The 23,987-nt window shown below is 39.2% G+C and overlaps 1 protein-coding gene across 1 annotated transcript; it reads left to right on the plus strand.

Moving 5' to 3' along the window:
* The first annotated feature begins 703 nt into the window (after positions 1-703).
* Positions 704-22,487, plus strand: LOC137608259 (patatin-like phospholipase domain-containing protein 7). Its single transcript, XM_068334491.1, has 36 exons — positions 704-821; positions 1,187-1,269; positions 1,385-1,456; positions 2,024-2,111; positions 2,268-2,350; positions 2,484-2,584; positions 2,712-2,852; positions 2,931-3,090; positions 3,581-3,661; positions 3,855-3,983; positions 4,142-4,222; positions 4,739-4,868; positions 4,957-5,028; positions 5,166-5,242; positions 5,660-5,815; positions 6,054-6,131; positions 7,186-7,391; positions 8,357-8,488; positions 8,607-8,730; positions 9,729-9,842; positions 10,067-10,133; positions 10,233-10,382; positions 10,582-10,645; positions 10,849-11,017; positions 12,996-13,178; positions 13,384-13,502; positions 13,645-13,801; positions 15,260-15,376; positions 15,485-15,554; positions 15,735-15,851; positions 16,012-16,160; positions 16,293-16,445; positions 16,562-16,681; positions 18,462-18,546; positions 18,961-19,076; positions 19,987-22,487. The coding sequence occupies exons 2-36, from the start codon at positions 1,219-1,221 to the stop codon at positions 20,098-20,100; spliced, it is 4,026 nt and encodes a 1,341-aa protein (XP_068190592.1). The 5' UTR covers positions 704-821; positions 1,187-1,218; the 3' UTR covers positions 20,101-22,487.
* The last annotated feature ends 1,500 nt before the right edge of the window (positions 22,488-23,987 follow it).

The following is a 23,987-nucleotide window of genomic DNA, read 5'->3' on the forward strand; positions in this document are numbered from 1 at the left end:
GTTTCTTCAACTCCTTAACACACTCATTGTTGCTCTGGAGTGTTGATCCCAGGTATTAAGTCCTCCATCTTCCCTATTTCTTCTCCCTTTAGGCTCACTCTTCCTTCTCTACTTCTCTTTATTATTTATTCACAAATATTCTTTTACTTCAAGTGATATTAATCCCTTTCCTCTTCAACATGCTGCCACCTTTCTAGATATTCCTCCACATGCTCCCTGTGTTCACAATGTTATCTACATCATGGTCCATGGGGATTCCAGTATAGCTTCATTTGACAGCCTGTTCTTCACCACAGCAAACAGGAATAGGCTCAGAGCAGATCAATGATACGTCCCCCCTCAACCTCGGACTTTAAAATGTGATGGAATTAGTTATACAGTTAATCAGTAACATAAAATATTACATAAAATATTATAAAATAAAAAAAACAGATAATTTCGTAAAGAACAGGGAATTCAGCTGTCTACTTAAGTACAGTAACTTGTCTGAGTCATTATTACTGTAATCAACTTTCGTAGTTTTGGTGTTCCACTGTCATAAATCCCTGCAAAGCCTAATGCGTTCCAAAAATGTGAGATGCCTTCTATATGTTGTAAACAGGAAGACTACGGTGTGCCTACGTCGTTCCTGATTGGACGAATGCATTGAACAGCGCCATGGCAATAGCTCAAATCAAAACTGGATTGGTCGATGTGGAATATGGGCGGAACTAAGCGAGTAAGGACGTACAGAAAACTTTGTTAGCCACTTGCTAACTTTGCTCCAACGTGTGTTTGGAAATGCCATGAAGTTGAAGCGCGAAACCAGAACTGTTCGAAAAGTAAGGTATTTCTTTTCTAACGACAGTGAATTACACAATGCAAATTTGACGGCGTTTCTATAAAATTTCTGGCAAGACGAGTAACGATAGTACTGTGTAGCTGCTAGCTACTGTGTTAGCTAGCCACGAGCTAGGCGCGCTGACACAAACACTATATTAACAATTTGCAACGAGTCGCGGATGTTTTGTTTAAGGCTACTAGGTTGTAGGTAACTAAGAAGGATAATGAGAGTGAATGGTTGAAAGTATTTATATTGCAAGAGCACATCTTATTTCTTTTCAGTTTCCATTTGTTCAACGATTTGTGAAGTCGCCACAAAATTTAGTCGTCGGATTTGCTGAACTGTCTTCTCAATTTTACTCAGTTCGTAGCGTTGGAAGACTGTTGTCTCACAAGATGATGAACTGCCAGGAGGGTAATGGAGACTTCAGCAAATGGCCCAGTGGAGTAAGTGTCATTATTTAGTTTAGAACATATGTGTTTGTTGACATAGCGTTGGTGATGTTGTCTCGACAGTTTTATGGGTAGATGACAGCCCCTTATGAGAAACGTTCAATTTTAGATGCTCAACAGCAAAAGCGAAATCGGATCACGACTGCCACAGTTTCTGGAGGAGAGGATGCAGACTACCATGGTAGGAAATACAAAATTCACTGTGTTTTGACGAGCAAGGAGGCCACTACAAACAATATTATTAATGGCTAAAAAATTGTTATGCTGATGATTATTCAAGTAATTATTCTGTTTTTGTATAGAGATAAGATTTGGTAGTTTAACAACTCAATCAAGCATGTCTGATTTGGTCATAACATCAAGAGAAGTAGCTAATGTTAAACACATTTTATATAATACTGTTATTATTTGTTTGTGTACTTGAAGTCAATATTGTTTACACCCTAAACTGGCCTTATTAAATGTATCTGACAGACTAAGTGCAAACATTTTACCAAAGAATTAATACCTACTATTTCCTTGTGTTGTTGAGACAATATTCACAATTTATTCTTAGAAATCAACTTGATTTTTTTTATATTCCCAGTGAATGAACACAAACCCTGCTTTGAATATGTACATATGGTATTATCTAACTGGAACACAACTTAAATGTTGAATACTGTGATTAAATCCATCACACTGTGGACAGCTACACTGCATTGCCTTCATACGTGTCCAAACTATTGTTGCAATAATTTTCTTCCAGCTCACAGGCGTACTGATTGGAGCTGCAGTTGCAATCTCACTGATTGGGATCACAGTGCTCTTCCTCTATAGAAGATTCAAGCTTTCTCGTGAGTCATCTTTACTGAACTTTGTACTTACTGAAATGCTGTGACGCCTTATCTCTAATGATGAGCCGCTTCAGCAAACTCTACAATGTCCCTCTCACTTTTCTTCAAATGTGATCTTCAAATGGGTTCACATGCTGTTTTTTATTATCTAACAAGGTGAAAAACAGCCGGGTGTGCCTCACTATCGCTTCAGAAAACGAGATAAAGTGCTCTTCTATGGAAGGAGTTTAATTCGAAAGGTTTCTATTTCCTGATTTCTCACACTTATGCAGAAAAATTTTGCAAATTTCTACTCAGTTATGTAAATTAGGTAAGAACTTTTTGTGTTCTTAGGGTGAAAATGCATAAAACTAAATGGAATCCTTTTTTAAGGTCCGGACGCTGTCTTCAATTCCTCCTCCAACCTCTACCTCAGTATCAAAGCAACCACAGCGCATACGTAAAAGAACTAAAGTCCTAAGCATAGCTCGCAAGTATGCTCCTTAATATCTATTTTTTAAATCTGTTTATGCACATGAATGTGATGTTTCATATTTGTTTTGGACGTTGTTCAGTGAAATGATTTAAAGGCATTTAAAAATATGTAAATTGTACCAACAGAATCCTGAGAATCCGTAAAGATCCTCCCACCCTGCAGCCCAAGGAACCTCCTCCCTCTCTGCTGGAGGCTGACCTGACTGAGTTTGATGTGCAGAGCTCAAACTTGCCCTCCGAGGTCCTCTATATGCTGAAGAATGTCAGGTAGACATATTTACAACTTAATCCTCTTCATTATATCTGCCATGTCTTATCATAAGTTTGTTATGCAACTTGTTTCAGGGTCTTGGGTCATTTTGAGAAGCCTCTGTTCCTTGAGTTGTGTCGCCACATGGTTTTTATTGAGCTGCAGGAAGGTGAAAGTCTGTTCAAGCCAGGTGATGATGATGACAGCATCTATGTGGTCCAGGATGGCCGCCTTGATCTTTGCATCCAGGAAAACGTATGTTGAGACCATGTTCTTTATTTTTGCTTATCTCTATTCTCAAAAAAAAAACAACTTAATGTTTGTTCTAATGGATTCTTGCATACCTTGAATAAATTGCCTATTAAATACAACCAATTCCATGATTTGATATACTGTATAAAGGTATTGAAATTGTAGCTAAAGCATGTTTTCTTGTGGAAGCGTAAACTGACTAAAATACGTTAAATGTCAGGACGAAACAATAACTAAAAAAACTGTAAAAAAACCCCAAGGTTATATTGGAAAGCGAATGGCTTACTCGTTCATAGAATTAATTGTCAACAGAATAGGATACCAGGACAGTCATATGTCTTTACACTTTAGTCTCTATTTAAATCTGTTTTCTTGGCTGCTGCTGACTTCTGTCAAAAAGTGCAAAAATAGTTAATTTTATGTGGAGTCACACTGAAGTGTGAATGAAGACTCAGAAATTATTTTTGTGTCATGTGTGCTTTTCTTTTTTAAGGATGGAACAGAACCCCTGGTGAAAGAGGTGCACCCAGGGGACAGTGTCCACAGCCTTCTGAGTATTCTGGACATCATTACTGTGAGCTCTATACTTCTTCATCAACACATCAGACTAACAGGTTGTGTTGCATATTTTAGAAGTAAAAGTGGACTAAGTTCAGTTTGATTCCATGGAATTTTTTTTAATAACTATCAAATCGGAAATGAAAGTGGTGATGTTTCACTGTTGCCTTGATCTCTTCATTCTTCTCTAACTATTCAATCTTTTCCAGGGTTATCCAGCTCCATATAAAACTGTATTGGCAAGGGCTGCAATTCGTTCCACTATCTTACGTTTACCAGCATCAGCGTTTGAGTGTGTGTTTAAGAAATACCCAGAAACACTTGTTCGTGTCATTCAGGTAAAGCAAAGGCAGTAACTGTTCAATATGTAGTGCTCTAGTGTACAGAACACATCAAAACAAATGTAGTCAGTCTGATCTAATTTATGCTTAAATACCATCTGGTGTATAATATGTTCTGCTCTGTTTACCTCAGTGTTTGATTTTGTTTGTTGCAGATAATCATGGTGCGCCTCCAAAGAGTCACCTTCTTAGCGTTGCATAACTATCTGGGCCTAACAACTGAGCTCTTCAATCCGGTAGGAGGGACATGAATTAGTTCTCCTGTATTTGCATGTATGCACACAGTCATGCAGCGAGGACCTCATCGAATACTTAAACAACGCTGGCTGTGCATTTATATCCGAACAAGCACAGAAAGTCACATGCACACTAAATCTCACACACAAGCTAATTTCACACAACATTAAGCACAGTATCATAACTCAGTTCTTGATGAAGTTCACTGAAAATGAATACAAATGATTATAACCCCACCACAGAAAACAGGAAGGCTAGTAGCATTTCATTCAGGCGTAAACATGCGCCTTCAGTTTGATCTTTTGGGGGGGGGGGGGGGGGTTACTCAGTGTGTGTGTGTGTGTGTGTGTGTACGTACACACACAAACAAAACCTAGTCATTATCTTAAAATGGTAATTATCCTGAGCATCAGATCTACAAAGATTGGAATATTTCATGGTTCAAAGTGTTGCCGTAGTCCCGATTAACCGAATTTTGCCTTGTTAACTGATTTGCTCTGCTCCATAATTGACAGGAGAGTCAGGCGGTGCCCTTGTTCAATATAAACAATGTGGTAGGAGAGGCGAATTCAGGGAAGACGACCCGTCGTTTGCACTTTCAGGACGAGTTCCATGCTGGGACCACCGAGAGCCCCACAGAAGCAGGTTGCGCACACATAATGTTAAACAAACACAGTTCTGTGTGTTGTGTTGAGACTTGATCCAATGCTGGCTTTGACTTTACCATGAGCAGATGGTGTGAAGGACAGCCCTTCAAGCAGCTACAGAAAGCAGAGGTCCATCTCCATGCCTACAGACTGTGCAGGTGGGTCTTTGACATAATGATGGATAACTGTCATATCTCTTTAGTAACTTCCTGCTCATTGAAAGCCAATGAACACATACAGATCTGTCCCAGATATACCTGAGCTGACAATCTTTCTCCTTCATTCTGATTTGCAGGTAATGACCTAAACATGGCTTGTGAACGAGCTCGAATCACCATAGATGAGTCTCCGTCCAGTCCTGTCACTCAAAAAGTAAGACTCCTCTAATATTTCACCCCTTTACATTGAATCAGAGAGGAAGAGATCTGTCCACTGCTCATTTGAAAACTGAAAACATCAGAAACTGTTGGAGAATCTGGTTCATGTATGTATCCGGAGCAGTTTATGCTACCGCTGCCCTACATTTGCAAGACTTAATGAATAGGATGCCCCCTGTTCTTTCAGAATGCAGCAGACAAGTTGAACCTGTTACTTGAGTATGAAATCACATTGAATGCATATGACATGGAATCCACTTCACATATATTGAAATGTGCCACGTTTACATAATACATAAGTCTAACTGCCATTGAGCTGTTGAACACCATATCCCAGAATCCATTGCATATTATGCTGCCATTGTTGTCTTTTACTCGAACACTAGTCTCTTTGTAATGTCTGTCTTTGTAGTCCAGTCTGAAGAAGAGTGTGACGATGCAGCAGACGCCCTCTGAAGTGTTTCACTACACAGACTGTGGGGGGCAGTCTGATGCTATCCAGCTCAGCAAGAGCAACACAATCCTCCAGGCAGCTAAGAAGGACTTGCTGGGACTTATCCAGCTGCAGGTGAGAAGCTCAGACACAGCAGGTGAACATCAGCTGGTATAAATATGATATGAATTAAGTCAATTTCATATTCAATACAACGTGTTTTATGTTTATTGTGCAATATGACGCATCTCACTCGAAAATTCTGAGGCATGTTTTGGTTGCATTAGCACATAAAGTCTGATACATTATCTTTTACGGATGTTAGAAATAGGGTTTTTTTTGGTAAATAAGACATTTTCTCCTTCTGTTGTAGAACCCTAGTCTGCTTGAGGGCAGAGTGACCCTTCATCAAGTCAAAGCTGGGTCTGTGGTGGCTCGCCAGGGAGATCAGGTTTGAAAAGCAGGAACACTTTCTTTTCTGTGTCATGACATTGAAGGTTTCATTGAGAGGTTTCTTTGTTTTCTGAGGTCCTGGATTCATTTTTTCTCCTTCAACACAGTTTATTTGATTGCAGCTCCTCCAGTAATGATTTTATCATATCAAAGCAAAGACCTCGATCTTGACATTGTCAAGGATTTGAGGTCAAGAATGTTCATATAAGCTTATAGTTTTTCATCATTATACTTTTAGTCCAAGAATTCTAAAAATAACTGTTTCTCATATTTTTTTGTGATCTTTTCACTGTCTGGTGAAGCCTATTGTTCACCAGAATGTTTGTGAAGATTCAGTTTTGTTATCATAGATCTCAATGCTGATTAAAGTTAACTGCACTTGTGGGAAAAGCTTGAACTTGTCTCGTCACTCATCCAAGAGGCTTCTTCACTTCTGAATTGCTGGTAGAGAACGGTTTTGAGGTCATACGATTTGAGCTTCTTGGGGAGGGAACCTAAAACTACATTGTACGTGGAGGACAGCTGATGATGGAGACTTCCCTCTCTGTTAAGGGATAGCTGCTCCAGTTTTAAATATATGGCTTCTTTACCCTTCCTCTCAAACAATCTGTTTTCCTTAAGATGTATGTCTTGGGCATTTCAAAAAATCTGAAACAGACCTTTGATTAAAGCAACAACACAAGCCACTTTAATCTATCAACACCGTGAGACAGAGGTTTGTTCATCCTAAAACAAGATACCCAGACACAAGCTGACTGGTGACGTGAGTTCAGGTCAGTGCAGTGACAACTTCCCTGATTGGGAAATACAACCAATCCACCAGCGAACAGAGGACATCAAACGTCTGGGCAGGACTCAGCAGTTCATCTGCACCTGAAACACAAGGGCCATTCGTTTGTGGATAACAGTGTACACATCTTGGCCAGGGCAGACAGATGAAGCATTATGCTGAAATCCCACAAGTGCAGTTTACTTTAATCTTCACCTGAGTCTTAACACCTATCCGAGCTGTCAAACTCATGCCATTCTCTCTGTTTTCTTTGGTTCTTCAGGAGGTGAGCATCCAGTTTGTGATTTCTGGCCTCCTCCATGTTTACCAGCGGATGATTGACCGTGAAGAAGAGAGCCGTCTGTTTGTGACACACCCAGGAGAGCTTGTTGGTCAGCTTGCCGTACTGACCGGAGAGCCACTCATATTCACCGTCCGAGCTCAGAGGGACTGCAGCTTCCTCTCAATCTCTAAGACCCACTTCTATGAGTCAGTCACTTCTGCATGCATTCATCTATGCCAGAATACATACTTAAGGTTCTGCATGGAGACTTTTTATTGCCATTCAAAGACAGAGAGCAGACTTTACTAGTGCTTGCAGAAAAACGCATCATAAATGTAAATATTCAGCAGATGTAAGGATCCATTCAGATATTTTGATTAAAAAAACAAAACAATTTAAAGCCATTAAGATATTAGATTCAAAAGTCATTCAACGGGCTACTCTTAACCGTGACAAATTAGCTTTTAGTATGTCTGGTTACGTTTAAATGTATTGTCAGCTTTACTGTCTCATTGGCTGCCAGCGCTTTGTAGCCATGGATCTCCTTTATCAGACTTTTAAATGCTCTGGACATCTATCAGTGTTTTCTTTACCTTCTTGTCCGATCGTAAGATATTTCACTCAGAGATACACCATGTTCCATCAGAGGAAGACGGAGAAGTTACAGCAGCTTATGGACATAAGCTGTCCCAATGTCTCCGTATTTCTCTGATTCACCATCCTCTGTTTCGTAACTGGATCAGTCGTCATAATGCTAAATTCCATCCCCCCCAGCCCTCCTCCTTGGAAAACATAATTGATGTTTATAGACGTCAGTGGCAGCCAGTGAGTTAATAAAGTTAAAAAAGTTAAGTAATTGGAGCATTAAATGTGTTTGTTTTTTTTCTCTTTTCTGTTCCACTCAACAGAATATTTAACAAAATTTAGGCTAGTAAAATACATTTAACTTATTATTGCTCTTATTTTTTCTTAACTCAAAAAGGTGATATTTGTATGGTATAATAATTAAGATGACAAAAAGTTAGTTTCATGTACTTAGTTTCTCCTCTGTGTCTTCAGGGAGGAGTGCAGATTGTAGACTACAAAAAATAAAAGGTTCTGTTTAAAAGTCTGTTTTAAGAGAATAATTTCACTTTTCATTCATCCGCTTTTTGTTTTGTCTGCTCATCAGGATAATGCGTGTTGAGCCAAAGGTGGTCCTGAATGTCGCTCACACCGTGGTGAAGAGGATGTCTTCTTTTGTCCGGCAGATAGATTTTGCTGTCGACTGGATGGCTGTTGAGGCAGGCCGGGCGGTCTACAGGTATTATCTGATTTCTTTTTGCATCGCAGAGAAACCATCTTCAGAAAACTTCCGTTCTCTTCAGTGGTCCACATGTCTGCTTATTTGCAGTGGATTGAAGTTATTTGTCTATTTTCAGGCAAGGAGAGAAATCAGACAGTACTTTCATTGTACTGAGTGGTCGACTGCGCTCCGTAATCATGAAGGAAGATGGCAAGAAAGAGCTGATTGGAGAGTATGGACGTGGTGATCTGATTGGAGTGGTAAGGATGGTGGAGAAAAGATGAGATTGTGACAGTAGATGGAAAAACCTGGAATGTCTAAGAAATATTTATGATTGTATATCAGGACACACTTTTCAAATTATTCTTCTTCAAAACATGCCAAGGGAACATAATTGTCTTTCATTAATATAACTTAATCATCACATTCATAACATTCTGTCAGTATGTAGGACTGTGAGACCTCAATCACTGCCAGTAAATTAATTTAGCCAACTATATTTCATGAATATTTAGAGAAAGGGAATGAGGAGCTTGCTGGAAGCCGGTAGCAAATGATTTTCAGTAGAATTAATCGATCAATCTTTATTATATTGTGCTGTGTAATTTTGGAGGAAAAAAATCCCAAGAACAAACTTGCAATATAATTAACCAATAATAGCAGATTGTTTACATATCTTGTAGTTTATTTGAGTTCACCATGAAATAATAATTTCATCTCAGGCTTTTTGTGGGTGAAGCCTACAGCTGATGAAATGTACCGTTGTTTCCCCATCAAAAAATAATTTACCAAGAATATGAAATGCTTTAATGAACGTTTCATTTTGATAAACACCTTGTTGACACCTCTTTCACATCTTCATCAGTACGTGAGACTATTCTTCACCCCAATGCTTCTAATAATACCTGGGGTAATAGATACCATTGTCAGTGTTAACTGTAGAACAAAAGGTGTCATTGTAGTGTGAGTGAATCAATGCCAACAAGGGTTGTCTATGTGACATCAAGTCTGGATAGTAACTCATGAAAATCTAGAGCTCTTTTATCAAGGTCTCTTTATAAATTCATGAAAGTAGTGGTCGAAACCTAAACAGTCAAAATGATTTAAACCTGAAATCCCATTCATCATTTTTATGTCTCTGTCTCCTCCAGCGGATGTTTGTGGTTATAGAATATGTTCAGTGTTCTAATGCTTAACAATAGGCAATCCTTTTCTGCGAACAAGTTTACATTGTGAAGTGTCCTTGGTGTCTCTGTAGGTGGAGGCTCTGACCCATCAGAACAGAGCAACCACAGTGCATGCTGTACGAGACTCTGAGTTGGCAAAGTTACCAGAGGGAGCTCTCAGCTCCATCAAGAGGAAATTTCCACAGGTAAATTAAAGATTTTAATTTCAGTTGATGCATAAAATCATTAATTTTTGTTATAGTTGATTTTCAAAATACCACCCTTGGAAACCCACCGAAAATAAAGTTGATAAACACTAACCCAATGCAATTTTAAATGCAAAATAAAGATGTGCAGTTTTAGGAGAAATTGTTATGTGCATGAAGAATCTGATGACTCAGTGTAAATTCTAAATGGTTGTGCCTCATAGGTTGTCACCAGGTTGATTCACCTTCTAGGACAGAAGATCCTCCAGCAAGTCAACGGTCCTTTTACAGGTTTGTGGGTGACTGTTTATGTTGGTACCTCACTGGTCTTGGTACTTATTGTCCTTGCTGTCGAAGCATACTGTCACTAACGTGTACGCGTGCCCTTAGCACGCAGCTTGGGCCTCCACACCTCTGGCAGTAAGTGGGACGCAGGAAACCAAGCTTCAAACCTTTGCACTGTGACAGTTCTGCCCGTATCAGAAGAGGTACCTCTCACCGCCTTCACCCTGGAGCTGCAGCATGCTCTCATCGCTATTGGTGAGAAAAACAAGCTTTTTCTTAGGACTGACAATATCTGTCCATCCTTCAGTGTCATAGTCTAGTGTATTTGTCTGCAAATCTACAATATTTTAACACTATTGAAGGCTATAGGGAGTCAGTTGTAACATATGAAATAATATTCTACTATTTCAATTTTCAGATATTTACTCTCACTGCTGTGATCTTTAACACACAGGTCCCACTCTCCTGCTGACCAGTGATGTCATCAAACAGCGACTGGGAGCAGCAGCTCTAGACAGGTATGTTTTCTGGTGGTAATGTTGCTTTTGAATTATTTTCAGCACCCCACTTGTAGTTTGATCTACTGCTTAAACATTTATTCTTTTGCATCATAATCCTGGTCAGCCATCTTCATCTGTCTGACTCTTCTACATAGATCCACAGTGTGATGTTAACTGGTAAGCAATGCCACCTGTCAGTAATAGACTCTTCCTCCCATCAGTGTTCATGAATACCGTCTGTCCAGCTGGCTGGGCCAACAGGAAGACATCCATCGCATCGTTCTTTATCAGACAGACTATACTCTGACCCCATGGACACAGCGGTGCATCCGTCAAGCAGACTGCATCATTATCGTAGGACTGGGAGAGCAGGACCCTGCTGTTGGGGAGGTGAGATGCTGTCACGGTTGCAGGAATCAATTTTTTTTATGCCTCCAAGCCTTCTAGGCTTTACTTCTAATTTCTGTCAGGATGACACCCCAAGAAAAGTCTTGTGGGAATGTCTGAAATAACGGCACAAATGTCCGCAAATGACCAAATCTTGGTGGTGAAAGGTTACATCACCCTCGCTGAGCACTTTTTGCCCATGACCAAAGAATTCATGAGCCAATTCTGATAGAATTTCACAGATAAAATGATAAACAGTGACATTTTCAATCCAAAGGTCAACTTCCTTGTGACATTATAATGTTATGTAACCAATACAGTTGGATTTAAGGGCCTTTTCTCTAAAAGCCGCTTTTACTGAAGCAGAAAATAGCACAGTTAACAAAGAACAACTTATATGCACTGAGCTGACATATAAAGCTCCATAAAGCTGTAGATTAGGTTGATACGACTCCTTCATTGTTTCACAAATAAATATACTGATTCTTGCTGATGATCTCACGGAAAAGTCCGTTTTTTATGTTTCTATACTATTTGTGTTTCTGTTGTCTTTTTTTTGTTCAATCTGCTAACGGGACATTAGATGTGAGTTAGCTTGAAGCTATTATCTGGTACAGTGCATCGAATGGAAAGATGCTGGAACCGTACAACGAATACATTTTATTAAATCTTCATAAAAACTTCTGTTTCAGCTGTACACAACACTAAAATAAATCATGTAGAATGTATGAAAATATTTGTGCCAGAAATGAAATAAGGAGATGGTGAATTTTGATCTGCAGTGGAAAATTTGAGCGTTTGAACAGTTTCTATAGGTGTGATTTAAGCATATTTAGGTATAAAACCATGTTGTCGATAATAGTGTTTTTCCATTGTTCACAGACTTGTTGGTTTTACCTATCTTAATCTGAAAAACTGAAGCTCTTGTAAAGCTGTAGGTGAATAAACACATTTATGGCTTAATGGTCTGTGCCACAGCAGACCAGTTAGTATTGAGCTGTTGGGATGTTTCTCTAGAGAAATCCCGCCTGAGCTCTTGTTCCATCTGAAAGTGTGTCATCAGGCTGAGAGCTGGCCGGTGTCTGATTCAATGCTTATCATTATGTGCTTTGAGTCATAGTTACACCCATGGGTTTAACCAACTTACCAGTCAGACGAGCTGTTTGTAATTGACCTGAGGGGATGAGGGAGAAAAGAACAAGGGGTGAATGGATGCTGAGAGAGAAAGAGCTCCTCCGACTGATGAGAGGTAATTGCCTTCCAAGAGAAAAATGGGCACCAAGAATAGTAAGATATGTATCTCCCCTTAACGGGAGAGGGTGGGAGAAATGGATCAATATTTGCTCAGGCTCAGAATGAGTCATGTGTATTGGTAGATTTTATCTTTCAGAGCACATATGCGTAGACATCCTCTCGTCGTACACCAAACCTTTAACAGAGGGGCTGTTGATCGAACTGACATTTTATCCCAAAGGGGAAAATAGGGTTACTATAGTCTGTCCATATGTCTGTATGTAATGGTATGTCATCCATCTGTCAGCTTCAGACATGCTTTTTAAGGGTCATAGGTGTGCATCGCATAATCAATTATTTTGCTTATTGTACAAATTCTAAGCGTATTTGAGGTATTTTGTGTTTGGGGCATCTGTGGTCTTGGACGTGCATTTCCTAGTGTTTTAAAAAGCATGATGCAATAAAACTGAAAAACTGAAATATAATGTTTTATTTAAAAAAAAAACCAAAACATCTTTCTTTGCCAAGTATTTAGTTTGAAGTATTCTGAAAAATGAAGTTGAATCACATGTCTGGTAATGCATTTACTTGAATCTAACAGTTTCTTCTTGTCATACCGTAAGTTTACAGTATTTTTCTGGCCTCACACATAATTCTGGGCACGTACCACCTGGGATCCACTATGAAGAAAAAGCAAAGTTAAAAAAACCCCAACATCTAACATCTGTGCTTGATTTTTTTTCACTAGCTGGAACGTATGCTGGAAGGAAGTGCAGTGCGTGCACAGAAGCAGCTGGTGCTGTTGCATAGAGAAGATGGCCCCCCACCCAAAGGAACTGTGGACTGGCTCAACATGAGAAGCTGGATCTCCAGACACCTCCACCTCTCCTGTCCCCGAAGGGTCTTCTCTAAGAGGAGCCTGCCCAAACTGGTAGGAATGGAAAACAAAACTGGAGTCTCCTTTTTATTCCAACATCTCATTTGCAGATCAAAGGGGTTCTTCTCATTTAGCACGTTTTGATCTTTTATATCTCATTCATTCAAGAGCTCTTCCTCGTCTCCTCCTTTTATTCAGTCTCCCTGCGCCTTATATTCTAGTTATAGACAGTCCCCCCCCCCCTTTTTTTTTTAATCAGTTGGAGCTGTATCAGCGTGTATTCGAGAAGCCAGCGGACCGCCACTCTGACTTCTCCCGTCTGGCCCGAGTGCTCACTGGGAATGCCATCGCCCTTATCTTGGGAGGAGGAGGTGCCAGGTAAAACCACCCCAGTGTTTAGTACTCACCCAGTTACTGAACGGTCACATCATAATGTGCTGTAGTGTGGGTCAGAGACTTTCACATGTACTGAATATCCATTCTATAGTTGTTTGCCTTATGTCTCCATTCTCCTGTTCAGGGGTTGTTCCCAGGTTGGCATCATGCGGGCTCTTTGTGAGGCCGGCATCCCGGTCGACCTCATTGGTGGCACCTCCATCGGTTCCTTCATGGGTGCACTTTATGCTGAGGACCACAGCTACAACCGCATGAGGATGAGGGCCAGGGAATGGGCTATGGTGAGAGTCAGGTCAACAGCGACCAAATACAAGGAACAAGGATATTTTGGATTTATTATTACAAATATTAACCAGCCTTTCCAAATGTTGTCGTACTTATTCATAACTTTTTTTATACTTATATAAATAAGCAAAAATATTTCAGAATATATTATGAACATAATAGGATATAAAATTATTTGCCTCATTAGAGAATAGAGAATTTAAAGGTGACATGACAAGCAAACTACCAAATCATGACTGAACCAGGGCCATTCTACAACCTCAGGTCATCAGAACACACATTTCCAGTGTTTTCATGATGTATGTCTAGTCCACTTTTATTATCACAATATCTCTGAAGTGTCAAGACTTAGACTTAGATTTGATAATTAGATTTTATTTACTGGAATGAAGCATGCTAATGAATAATAATCTCTTATAATAATCTTTCATTTAAGTTTTACTGTATATAGTTAATATGAAATAGGACATACATACAGAGCTTGACTGGTGCACGTATACAAAACCTCAATGTGGTACTGTCAATAGGCAGGATTGTCATCGAGTTATTCAACTTGTTACAGCAAAGACTGAGTCAAAACTGGGATTGGCGACAGCTGCAGAGTTCAGAGAGACAATCCAAAAGAGTTCTCTGTACTCAGTTAATTTGTAATCCTGTCCAGAATCAGGCCAGTTAATTTTAACAAGCACACCACTATCATTTAGTAGGTAAACATTATTTCGATTAGCCGAAGAGGAGTTTCCAGTTCAAGCACTAATCCTCTTCTCGAGGAATATTTTCAGATGGCTTCAATTTTCTGCTTCAAAGTGTGTTGTTGTGTCGAACAGCACCTTTTGGAATCTTATATTCCGATTCTGATGTAATTCACTGTGTCGTGTGGGTAAAGAGAAGTAATATGTTTGTGTTGCACATTCGTACCTCAATGGTTAGTCATTAATCTTGTGGTGAAAATAACCATCTTATTGGCACAATAAAAGTCACCCTCGTGACTTTAAAGCTTCCCACTGCATCGATCAATTTGAGACACCTGCTGAGTTTCCAAGTCTGCGGGCCGATCGCGTGGAATCATCCCACTTCCCACAGTGGATCTGACCCTTTTCTCCTCTCAGAAGGTTCAGAAGGAGAGAATGTCTAGAAAAGGCTGTTTTCTTTGTTGCTTCCTTGCATAGAATTAAAACCATAGCTGTAATAGAAAGTTTGTTCTCAGCAAAGACAGACAAGGAGAGTCAGAACAGGACACTCTGCTCTGATGCCGTGTTATTTCTTTTTCTTTTTCAAGGGCCGACTATTCCTAATCACTTAGAAAAGCTTGTATACATGACTGGGAGGAAGGCGAGGCAATATTAAACTTTAATTTTAAGGTATTAATAGTGCTTTGTAGTGAGGATATGGCTCTCTTTCCTCCACGCAGCTCTAATCCGTTTGGCTTGTGTTCTCTTTGGCTTCCTCTGCAGGAAATGACTTCAGTGTTTAAGAAGGTTCTGGATTTGACGTACCCAGTCACCTCCATGTTTTCCGGCGCCGCCTTCAACTCCAGCATCAACAACGTCTTCAAGGGCAAACAGATTGAGGTGAATGGGATGAGGTTACCACAGACATGGTAGTCAATCATGTTTAGTGGATATCCAGTAGCAGATTTTTACGGTGCTTTATAGTTGGTTTCAATTTAACGTTTGCAGGACCTCTGGATCCCGTATTTCAATATCACGACTGACATCACTGCCTCGGCCATGAGAGTACACACTGATGGTAGTTTTTCTCCATGACTTTACATTTATTCTTGTTTTTTTATGAGTTTCACCTCACACAAATGACGGTCTTTTACTTATGGCTGTTGTTACTTTCATCTTCGTCTTTCATTAATTCAATGATTGATGGATCAGGTTACTACTTACAATTAACTTAAGAGTTTCCTGTTTACTCTTTCAGGTTCTCTGTGGCGGTATGTCCGTGCCAGTATGTCTTTGTCCGGGTATCTTCCTCCTCTCTGTGACCCTAAAGATGGGCACCTGCTGATGGATGGAGGCTACATCAACAACCTGCCAGGTTTCAGAGTTTGAATTGTCACTGGGGTTGTAGGGGATCATTTTACTTTCATTACTATTTTACCAGCTCTTTATCATTCATTACCTCATTATCATTACCTCACAAAGACCTCATCTTCTCCTGTCCCCCTTTTTGTCTGTTTTCCTCTCTCCCCCTCCAGCTGATGTGGCACGCTCCATGGGGGCCAAGGTGGTGATAGCTATTGACGTGGGCAGCCAGGATGAAACCAACCTCACTAATTACGGTGACTCGCTCTCAGGCTGGTGGCTGCTATGGAAACGCCTCAACCCTCTCGCAGAGAGAGTAAAGGTAATGGCTTGTTTAAAAATAAAGACAAAACTGACAAGGTGGTATGAAGCAGATGTTATGTGAATGATGATCAGGATATTTTCTGAAGTGTTTTTCAGTGAGAAACATAATTTTTTATACTTGTGTTTTCAGGTGTTAAACATGGCAGAGATTCAGACTCGGCTGGCGTACGTGTGCTGCGTTCGGCAGCTGGAATCTGTGAAGAACAGCGATTACTGCGAATACATCAGACCCCCAATTGACAGATACCGGACACTAGAGTTTGGCAAGTTTGATGAGATTGCTGTAAGTTTCAGAAAAGTGTTGTTGCTCTTTGATTCTTACCACCCCACCCCACCACGGTGTCTGTTTATTTTTTTTGCCAGCAAAGAAAAGTTCATGACATGTATTTTGTTTTGCAGGAGGTGGGATACCAGCATGGAAAGACTGTGTTTGATGTGTGGAGTCGCAGTGGAGTGGTGGAGAAAATGTTGAAAGACAGACACCAGGAGGAGTTTCACAACACCCAAAGCAAGAACAATGTGAGGATGGCGGTAGAAAAGTATTGGAGCTGCAGTAAAACTCTCTAGAAAGTCATTAAAGAGAGTTAATTACAGAGAAGCAGCAGAGTCTGGGTGTAATTGCCCTATAGATACTTATTACAGTGTATGGTTAAATTTGTATCCACAGTTCAACCAGTTATCTACAAATATGCAACTGCAGAGTTGTAGGGAGAGTGGCACCTTTACTATTGGCATGCCAACAGTATCCACTTATAAAGGCTGTAAATTAAATACAGATATACCTCAGCTTACGTTGTTAAGAAGTTCCGGGAGACGTGACACAAGTCGAATTAACTTGTGTCCAGGCTAAAACAAAGATAACCTTTCCCAGTTCTTTACTGTACTTTATTTATGAATGCATTTTCAATAATATTTGGTTACTACAAATCTATTTTAAGCTTACAAACAAATTTGATTTTTTTAATATAGTACTAGAAAAATATCATCACCTCATCTTCAGCTGCTAACGGGACTAATAATATGTTAATAGTTTTTATTCTTACTTATTGTATAGTAACATGATATAATGTGTTTTTAATGGTTTATTAGTGATTATACAATTCAAATATTTGTGGTAGACAGACATAAAGTGGAGTAAATTGATATAAATTAGATTTTTTTATTTTGAAATCCAGCGTAAAATCGAGAACAACACAACTTTGTTTGGCGTCCCAGTATGTTTTGTTTTTACTAATCCCAGTATAACGGGAGAGACATTTTCCTGGTTATATATTAGAATTTTAAATCAGCCAAAATAAGATGGAGAATAGTGGTGTATTGAGTATCAGTCTCTGAGTCACCTCTCTGCGTTAGTTACTATCTGGCAGAAGGATGCTGTCCTGATTAGTTTGTTCACAGCTCTCTTTAAAATAATTAGAAAAATCTCCAGGAGTAAAAATAACTCCCCATAAACACTGAAAGCTATACCAATAAATTGGCATAAGAAAAGAAAATTCCATAGGACCCTTGGTGTTCTATCAATAAGCAGGCCTGTATTAACTCACACATCAATAATCCTGACCTCCATTCAGTTTGAAAAAAAGGAAAAAACTGTGTGCAAACCATCAACAGTGGAATCAATCCCCTGCTTTCATTAAAGCTTACAACAAACACAGTCAGGGTAAAATTGAAAAAGTAGAGATTTTCTCTCATCATTGTTTCTACAATGTTCCCTCACTGACAGCTGCAGTCTCTCATCATCAACTCATGTTGTACGCCTTGGGCTACACTGCTGTTAAAGTAATAAAATAACTATGCATTGGTCTGCTCTTAAAGCACAACAAAATATATTTGCGTTCAGTCATAGCAAAGAAAGACAGAGGACCAAATAAACAGGAAGGGAAAGAATGATGAAGAATGAAGAGATATTTACTACTAGTACAAGCAATAATGGGAGGATGAAGGAAGAAAATAGCAAAGTCAATGTTAAAACAGCCCCAAAACAAACGCAGGAAAAAAACAGATGGTGCAACATGAAGATGGAGGTACAGCCAAGGTTTCAGTTTTGAAACGGTGATGCAGTCTTAATTGTTTAAACAACAGCTGCTTCATGTAAGGTGGTTTAAGATTTCCGTTGTATTCCCAGTTGCTTCTGGAGCTGTAGGTCTCTGTGGATACGATGTTAAAATCCAGAATGACCAGTTTAGGATTAAGACACATAATGTCGACCTGGCAGCCGGCTGCGTTTGAACGCAATTGACCAACAGGTTAAGATGGTCCTCTCAGTCTGTTTTAAACACTTCTTTGTCATGTCCTTCAGGTGCTAACGTGTCCCAACGCTTCCTTCACTGACCTGGCAGAAATAGTGTCCCGAATCGAGCCTGTCAAACCTGTCCTGGTCGATGGTAAAACTACAGGCACACTCCGTCCCTCTCTTATGAGAACACACAGCGTCTGTGATTGTCTGTCCATACTGAGTAGAAGATGGACTGAACACAAAGACAGAAAGGAAGATGTGTGCATATGTAATGTTTGCAATTGCATATGTACAATTTACATATTTAAATTATGTTCTAAACCGTGTGCAGCTGCAAAGCAGTTTTTCCTCATTTCCATCTTTTTCATTATTCTCTTCTTTGTATTCATAACGTATTTTTCATCCATTAAAATGCACTATTTGACTTCTGATGATATTACACATTTTTGCTTTTCTGAGTCAATCACCTGACCATCCACTCATTTGTCACCTCTTTTACACACCGTGGTTTCCAACTTCATCCACTTGGTTTCTTCCTGTCCTGCACGCTTCCCTTCGCCAGAGGAGTCTGATTACCACACTGACTATGACGAGGAGGCGTTGGAAAGCGCTCTGTCGGACATGGAGCTATACGGTCGCTATGGAGAGCACACAGAAGGGGAGGAGACTGGTGACACGGTGCGAACCACTGGTTTAAAAAGTTCTTCCATTAATACACTTGGGTGTTGACTGTAACTTAGGCTGATCTCACAGAGTCAAAAGTGTCAAGCTTTACTTCAGTTCCATATTGATGATTTTCATGCTTTTTATTTGCACCATGACTGAGCACGTTTTCTTTTGGCCATTGTTACAAAGAAAACATTAAAGTTCCTCCTGGAGCCAGGCCAATTCATGTTTTAAAAATCAATATTTTAAAATTAAATGGATGACACTGCAGGATGACCTCATCAAACATAAATCTGTTCTTTAGTTCAAGTTAAAACGTATACCTGAGAAAGTTGTAGAGCAATGACCTTAAGGGATTCTCAGTACGTGCGTCAAAAACTTATTTGATCCTTGAATAATGATGCAATGATTCTCAAATTGTGATAGAAATGTCGACTGTTTGCAGGTACAGCCTGTTGAGGATTTCCTTCTCATCTTAGATTTAGTCAGATTGTTGCACTGATTGTTGCACTTCTTGATTGTTATCGTCCTTCAGTGAAAAGTTCAACCGCTTGCTTTTTGTAACTCTAAAGATGCATTCAGCGGCTGCTCGGAAATTGCAAAACCTTTGCATTCCAGCCGTGTATAATATTTCAGATGTTTTTTGCTGCTCTTATGCCATAATAGATACATATTGTTTTACTTGGTCAATCTATGTGAACTTAATTAATAAAGTAAATTACTGTACCTTCATCACAAACTTTAAGTGTGTTCTAACTAGAAGGTGATTAAATAAAACTCAGCAACATTTTTCTTCTTTTTAATTAATCAAAGCTCAACAGGCATTAAAGCTAAAAGGGAACTTTTTCTTCATTACCTGTTGAGATTATATTGGTATTCTAATGAAGTGTGTTTTTAACTCTTTGTGTCGTCTGCCTCTCAGGATGAAGAGCTGGATGAGAAATCACACCACAGTGCCTCACTCCCCAGCAGCCAAAATAATTCCCCCACCAACAGTCCTCTGGACATGCCTTCAAAAGAGGAAGTCCTTTCATAAGAATGCAACGAAAGGTCAAACGAAACAGGTCATCGCTACTTATCCTGCCTATCTTTCCCACATTTTGCCGTTCAACACGTCTCTAAACATTTCGTCTGCCCTCCAGACTGTCAGTGTGACAGTGTTCACATTATGCCCTCCGTAAACTGGCGTCTATAGCTGCATGACAGACACAATAAGTGGGCAGTCCTTTACAACAGTGAATGTAGATAGCTGGTATCACGTTTACTCAGCTGCAAATCCAGACATTTCACATTATGTCAGCAACTGGAGCCATTTAATGATTTCTCACATTGAGATTACTGTCATTCATACTAAACTGTCCTTAATCTCAACTCGAGTGAAAATGAGAAATCTTGGCTCATTACAAACATGTTTGTGTGTTAATATGTCCGAATATGATTAAAGCAACAGGAAAGAAAGAAGTCATTGCACAAAATTAGGCTTATTTTTTATGAGTTTGTTAATTTTTCCCTTTTGTGTCCTTTAAGTCGTCTGTCCTTGAGGGCAAACCACCTGTGCACAACTTCTATAGTCACAGCAATGCTATACCATCTAGTGAGGGGGTCACAATTAAATATTTATTTTTATGGGCCTCAAATGTTGCTTAAGACTACTCTGAATGATATTCAGAACAGGCTGCTGACAGCATGTGTTGTCCTGAGCATCTGCAATATTCAATGACTGGAATATAAATGTCTGTTTGGGGAAATCTTTGAAATTGAATATTGAAAAGGCATAAAAAGTAATGTTTAAAAAAAACAACGAGCTGTAGTTTAAATTATAAAGAAAAAAAACAAAACTCAACTAATTCACAAAGGATTTGTTCACTTGAAGATCAGACAAAGAGCGAGCCATGCGCTGTACATTGATTCCAGTACAGGTTTCTTTGTACTCCATGTGTCAGACACATGGAGGACAGTAATAATTGCAACCCCCACCCCCGACCACCTGCTTTATTGCTCGAGTCTGTCAGACTGCAGCAGACGGCGTGGATCAGTCTGCTGAACTCGTCTCAGTAGAGTTTATGTACAGGAGCTTTCAGGCCAGGCCCTGAAAGGAAGATGTTGTAACACGAGTTATGGGAACTTGATTTTGTGGCACGTTACTGAAATGATCGGATTTTTGTTGCATGCATATGTTATGGTAAAAGTATATCTATAATCAAATTTAAATCATGAATGTATTCCATATTAGCTGTTGTGGAGGTTATTCAGAGGTCACAGCAGCTTTGCAGTCATCCCGCACATACAATGCTTGATTAAATTATTATCTTTATTGTTATCTTATTTAAATAATCTCTCTTATGAAATGATGGAATTTATATAGAATAAAATTAATCTTTGTTATAATTAAAGCAGCAGCTAACAATTATTTAAATTAGTATCATGATTAATAGTATGATTTTCAATTAACTTTATTCCTTGGATGCAAATTATGTGAGAAAATTGTGAAGAGTGGAAGTAAAACATTTCTAAGGGTGACATCTGTATCACACTGACCAAACAGTCCAAAACCCAAAGATGTTGAATTTTAGAGAAATTTCACAATAAACGTAATCATATGAGAACCATCGAGCTGTAACCATCAAATGATGTTGCTCCATAAACAGTAGTTGGTGAATAGTTTTGCTATTATTTCATCTCTAATTGCACATAACCAGAGTCTTTATAATACTGCACAATTCATATTACACCTTTGTTGTAGATATTTTGAAATTGTGTGGGATGTATTTTTTCCTGTTGATTTTAGAAGCTGATAACCCTCCTTACCAGATACAACTAAAACACCAGTCCAGTAAGGTAACAGGAGACGCACAATTTAGTAGTCAATCTCTCATCATCTCTCATTATCAATACTGTTTTATTCTTCTTCGTTTAGCTGATCTCTGATCTGAGCTAGTAGCGGTGCTTTGCTGCCTGCAGCCTCAGGCAGAAGGAGATAAATTCCATGACTCCCATATGGTGTTTGGTTAAATGGAGTTTGGACACTGAATGTGTTAACAAGGTAGAGATAGGAAAGCTGTTTACGAATGAGTTAATTTTGTTTGCACAGTTTTTTATTTCTTGTACTTCTGGGTAGTTTCCAGAAACCAAGCACAGTGAATTGATGTTGTCTGGCGGAATGAATGTTTCTACTTTATTAATTGTGACAGGGTAACAGATGAAATGCTGATGTAATGTGTGGAACGTAGCCATAACGTTAATGAAACAAAGCCTTGGTTGACCCACATGAAGAACAACCACTTGTGCCCTCCTTTGGATTTCATGTTGATGATTGGAGTGATAAAGTTCACCACTTCACGTTATTTACGTCTATATTTATGTTGTTTTTTTAGTAACTTGTTTTTGATAATCATTTGTTACTAATAAACCACTTGTACTCTCTCTATGGGATCTTTATTTTCATCACCTCAGCCATGAAATACCAGACGGACTGTTTATGGTCTGTCCCTCTGGAGCACGTCACACAACTTTACACACAATGTGACCACAATTAATAGCTTTGCCTTTAAATATTTAAATTACAAATTTTTGTCTTTTGCATTACATGATCGATAACTGAAGGTAACAAATTGTATAGATTGCAGGGGGTGGTTGGCATGTTTCATGTCCAGATTATGTTCAACTTGCCACATTTAGACTAACTTAAAGTTTAGTCTTTGCTTGAATGTGTTGATTATCTTTTAAATTAATCACTTGGGATACAAAGTTAACAAATAAAGATTATTCGCCATTTGCTATTTATTTTAGGCCATTGAGTACAAAAATCTTATTTTTACATTAGAGAAGCTGAAACCAGAAAATGATTTTTCAATGAATGGAACAACATTTGTATAAGTCTGCTGCTGAATAATTCTCACTCGATTAAAAAATGGAATAAACAATTATTTCAGCACTATTATCAACTGTTATCGTCGGCATCTGTCTCAAAATTAGATCAGACATTAATGACGCTCAACTGAGTAAATACAGAATCAGTATGAAAATAGTTATTCCAGATTAATAGATACACTCCAGTGGGAGTGTTCTGCAGTCAGTGAGCATCCGTCCTGCTAAAGTTATCCATGCTACACTATGAAAGAACTTTTTGATTTCCTCAGATTACAAAAAAATGGAGATTTGTCAGGTATGGAACAGGAGTCCTTTTCTTTTTTTCATACTACTCTGACCCCCCTCCCTTCCTTCACCTCTTGACCCCCCCCCACCCTTTCTCTGGGCACACCCTCAGGGTGTTGTGAACTTCAGGTTAGGGAAACGCTGTTTTTCAGCAACAATGCATAAATAAGATGACGATGGAGATGTCTAACTTTCAGCCTGATTTATATTTGATGGGACGTGGGTGGATTGAATGATGTAACTCTAATGAGGAATAATTATTATTAATTACTTGCAGTTACCTCCCACCAGAAGAGACAAGGTGCATTTCACAATTAAGAGAAAACGCTGTGATATTTACACGTGAGGCAGCAGCTTGATGTCATTCGTTATTTAAACCTCTTGGTACGCCAACAGGATTGTGCGTGTTCTACATAAACTAAAGGTCACATGCTGAGTCCAGGTTCGCATGCTGAAATTGTCGACTCTTTATCAAGTCTGATCCCTGAGTGTTTTGGTGAGTTGAGTCTATCCTGCCAGGTTTGTGGAAATGATTAAAATGACTGAAAGCAACCTCCGAAGGCTGATTTTATTGATCCATCTCGTGATCCATACATCATTGGTGTGCACTGAGCGGCTGGCACATAAATCATGAACCTGTCTGTGTGTTGAAGGTGCAAAAAAACGCTACAATACTACCTTGAGTTGTCACGCACAAACCATATACCTGACCTGTGACTGCCATACCCCACATGAAATAAGCCCCTCTGTATCGCCTGCACATTTATA

Source organism: Antennarius striatus, chromosome 15 (assembly GCF_040054535.1).
Source record: "Antennarius striatus isolate MH-2024 chromosome 15, ASM4005453v1, whole genome shotgun sequence".
In the NCBI taxonomy this organism is placed as follows: domain Eukaryota; kingdom Metazoa; phylum Chordata; class Actinopteri; order Lophiiformes; family Antennariidae; genus Antennarius; species Antennarius striatus.

Excerpts from the sequence above, each read along its gene's own strand:
- LOC137608259 (XM_068334491.1), top strand. The coding sequence starts at position 1,219 with ATGATGAACTGCCAGGAGGGTAATGGAGACTTCAGCAAATGGCCCAGT. Across the intron at positions 1,270-1,384 it reads TCAGCAAATGGCCCAGTGGA|ATGCTCAACAGCAAAAGCGA; the intron begins GTAAGTGTCATT and ends GTTCAATTTTAG. Across the intron at positions 11,018-12,995 it reads AGGACCCTGCTGTTGGGGAG|CTGGAACGTATGCTGGAAGG; the intron begins GTGAGATGCTGT and ends TTTTTTCACTAG.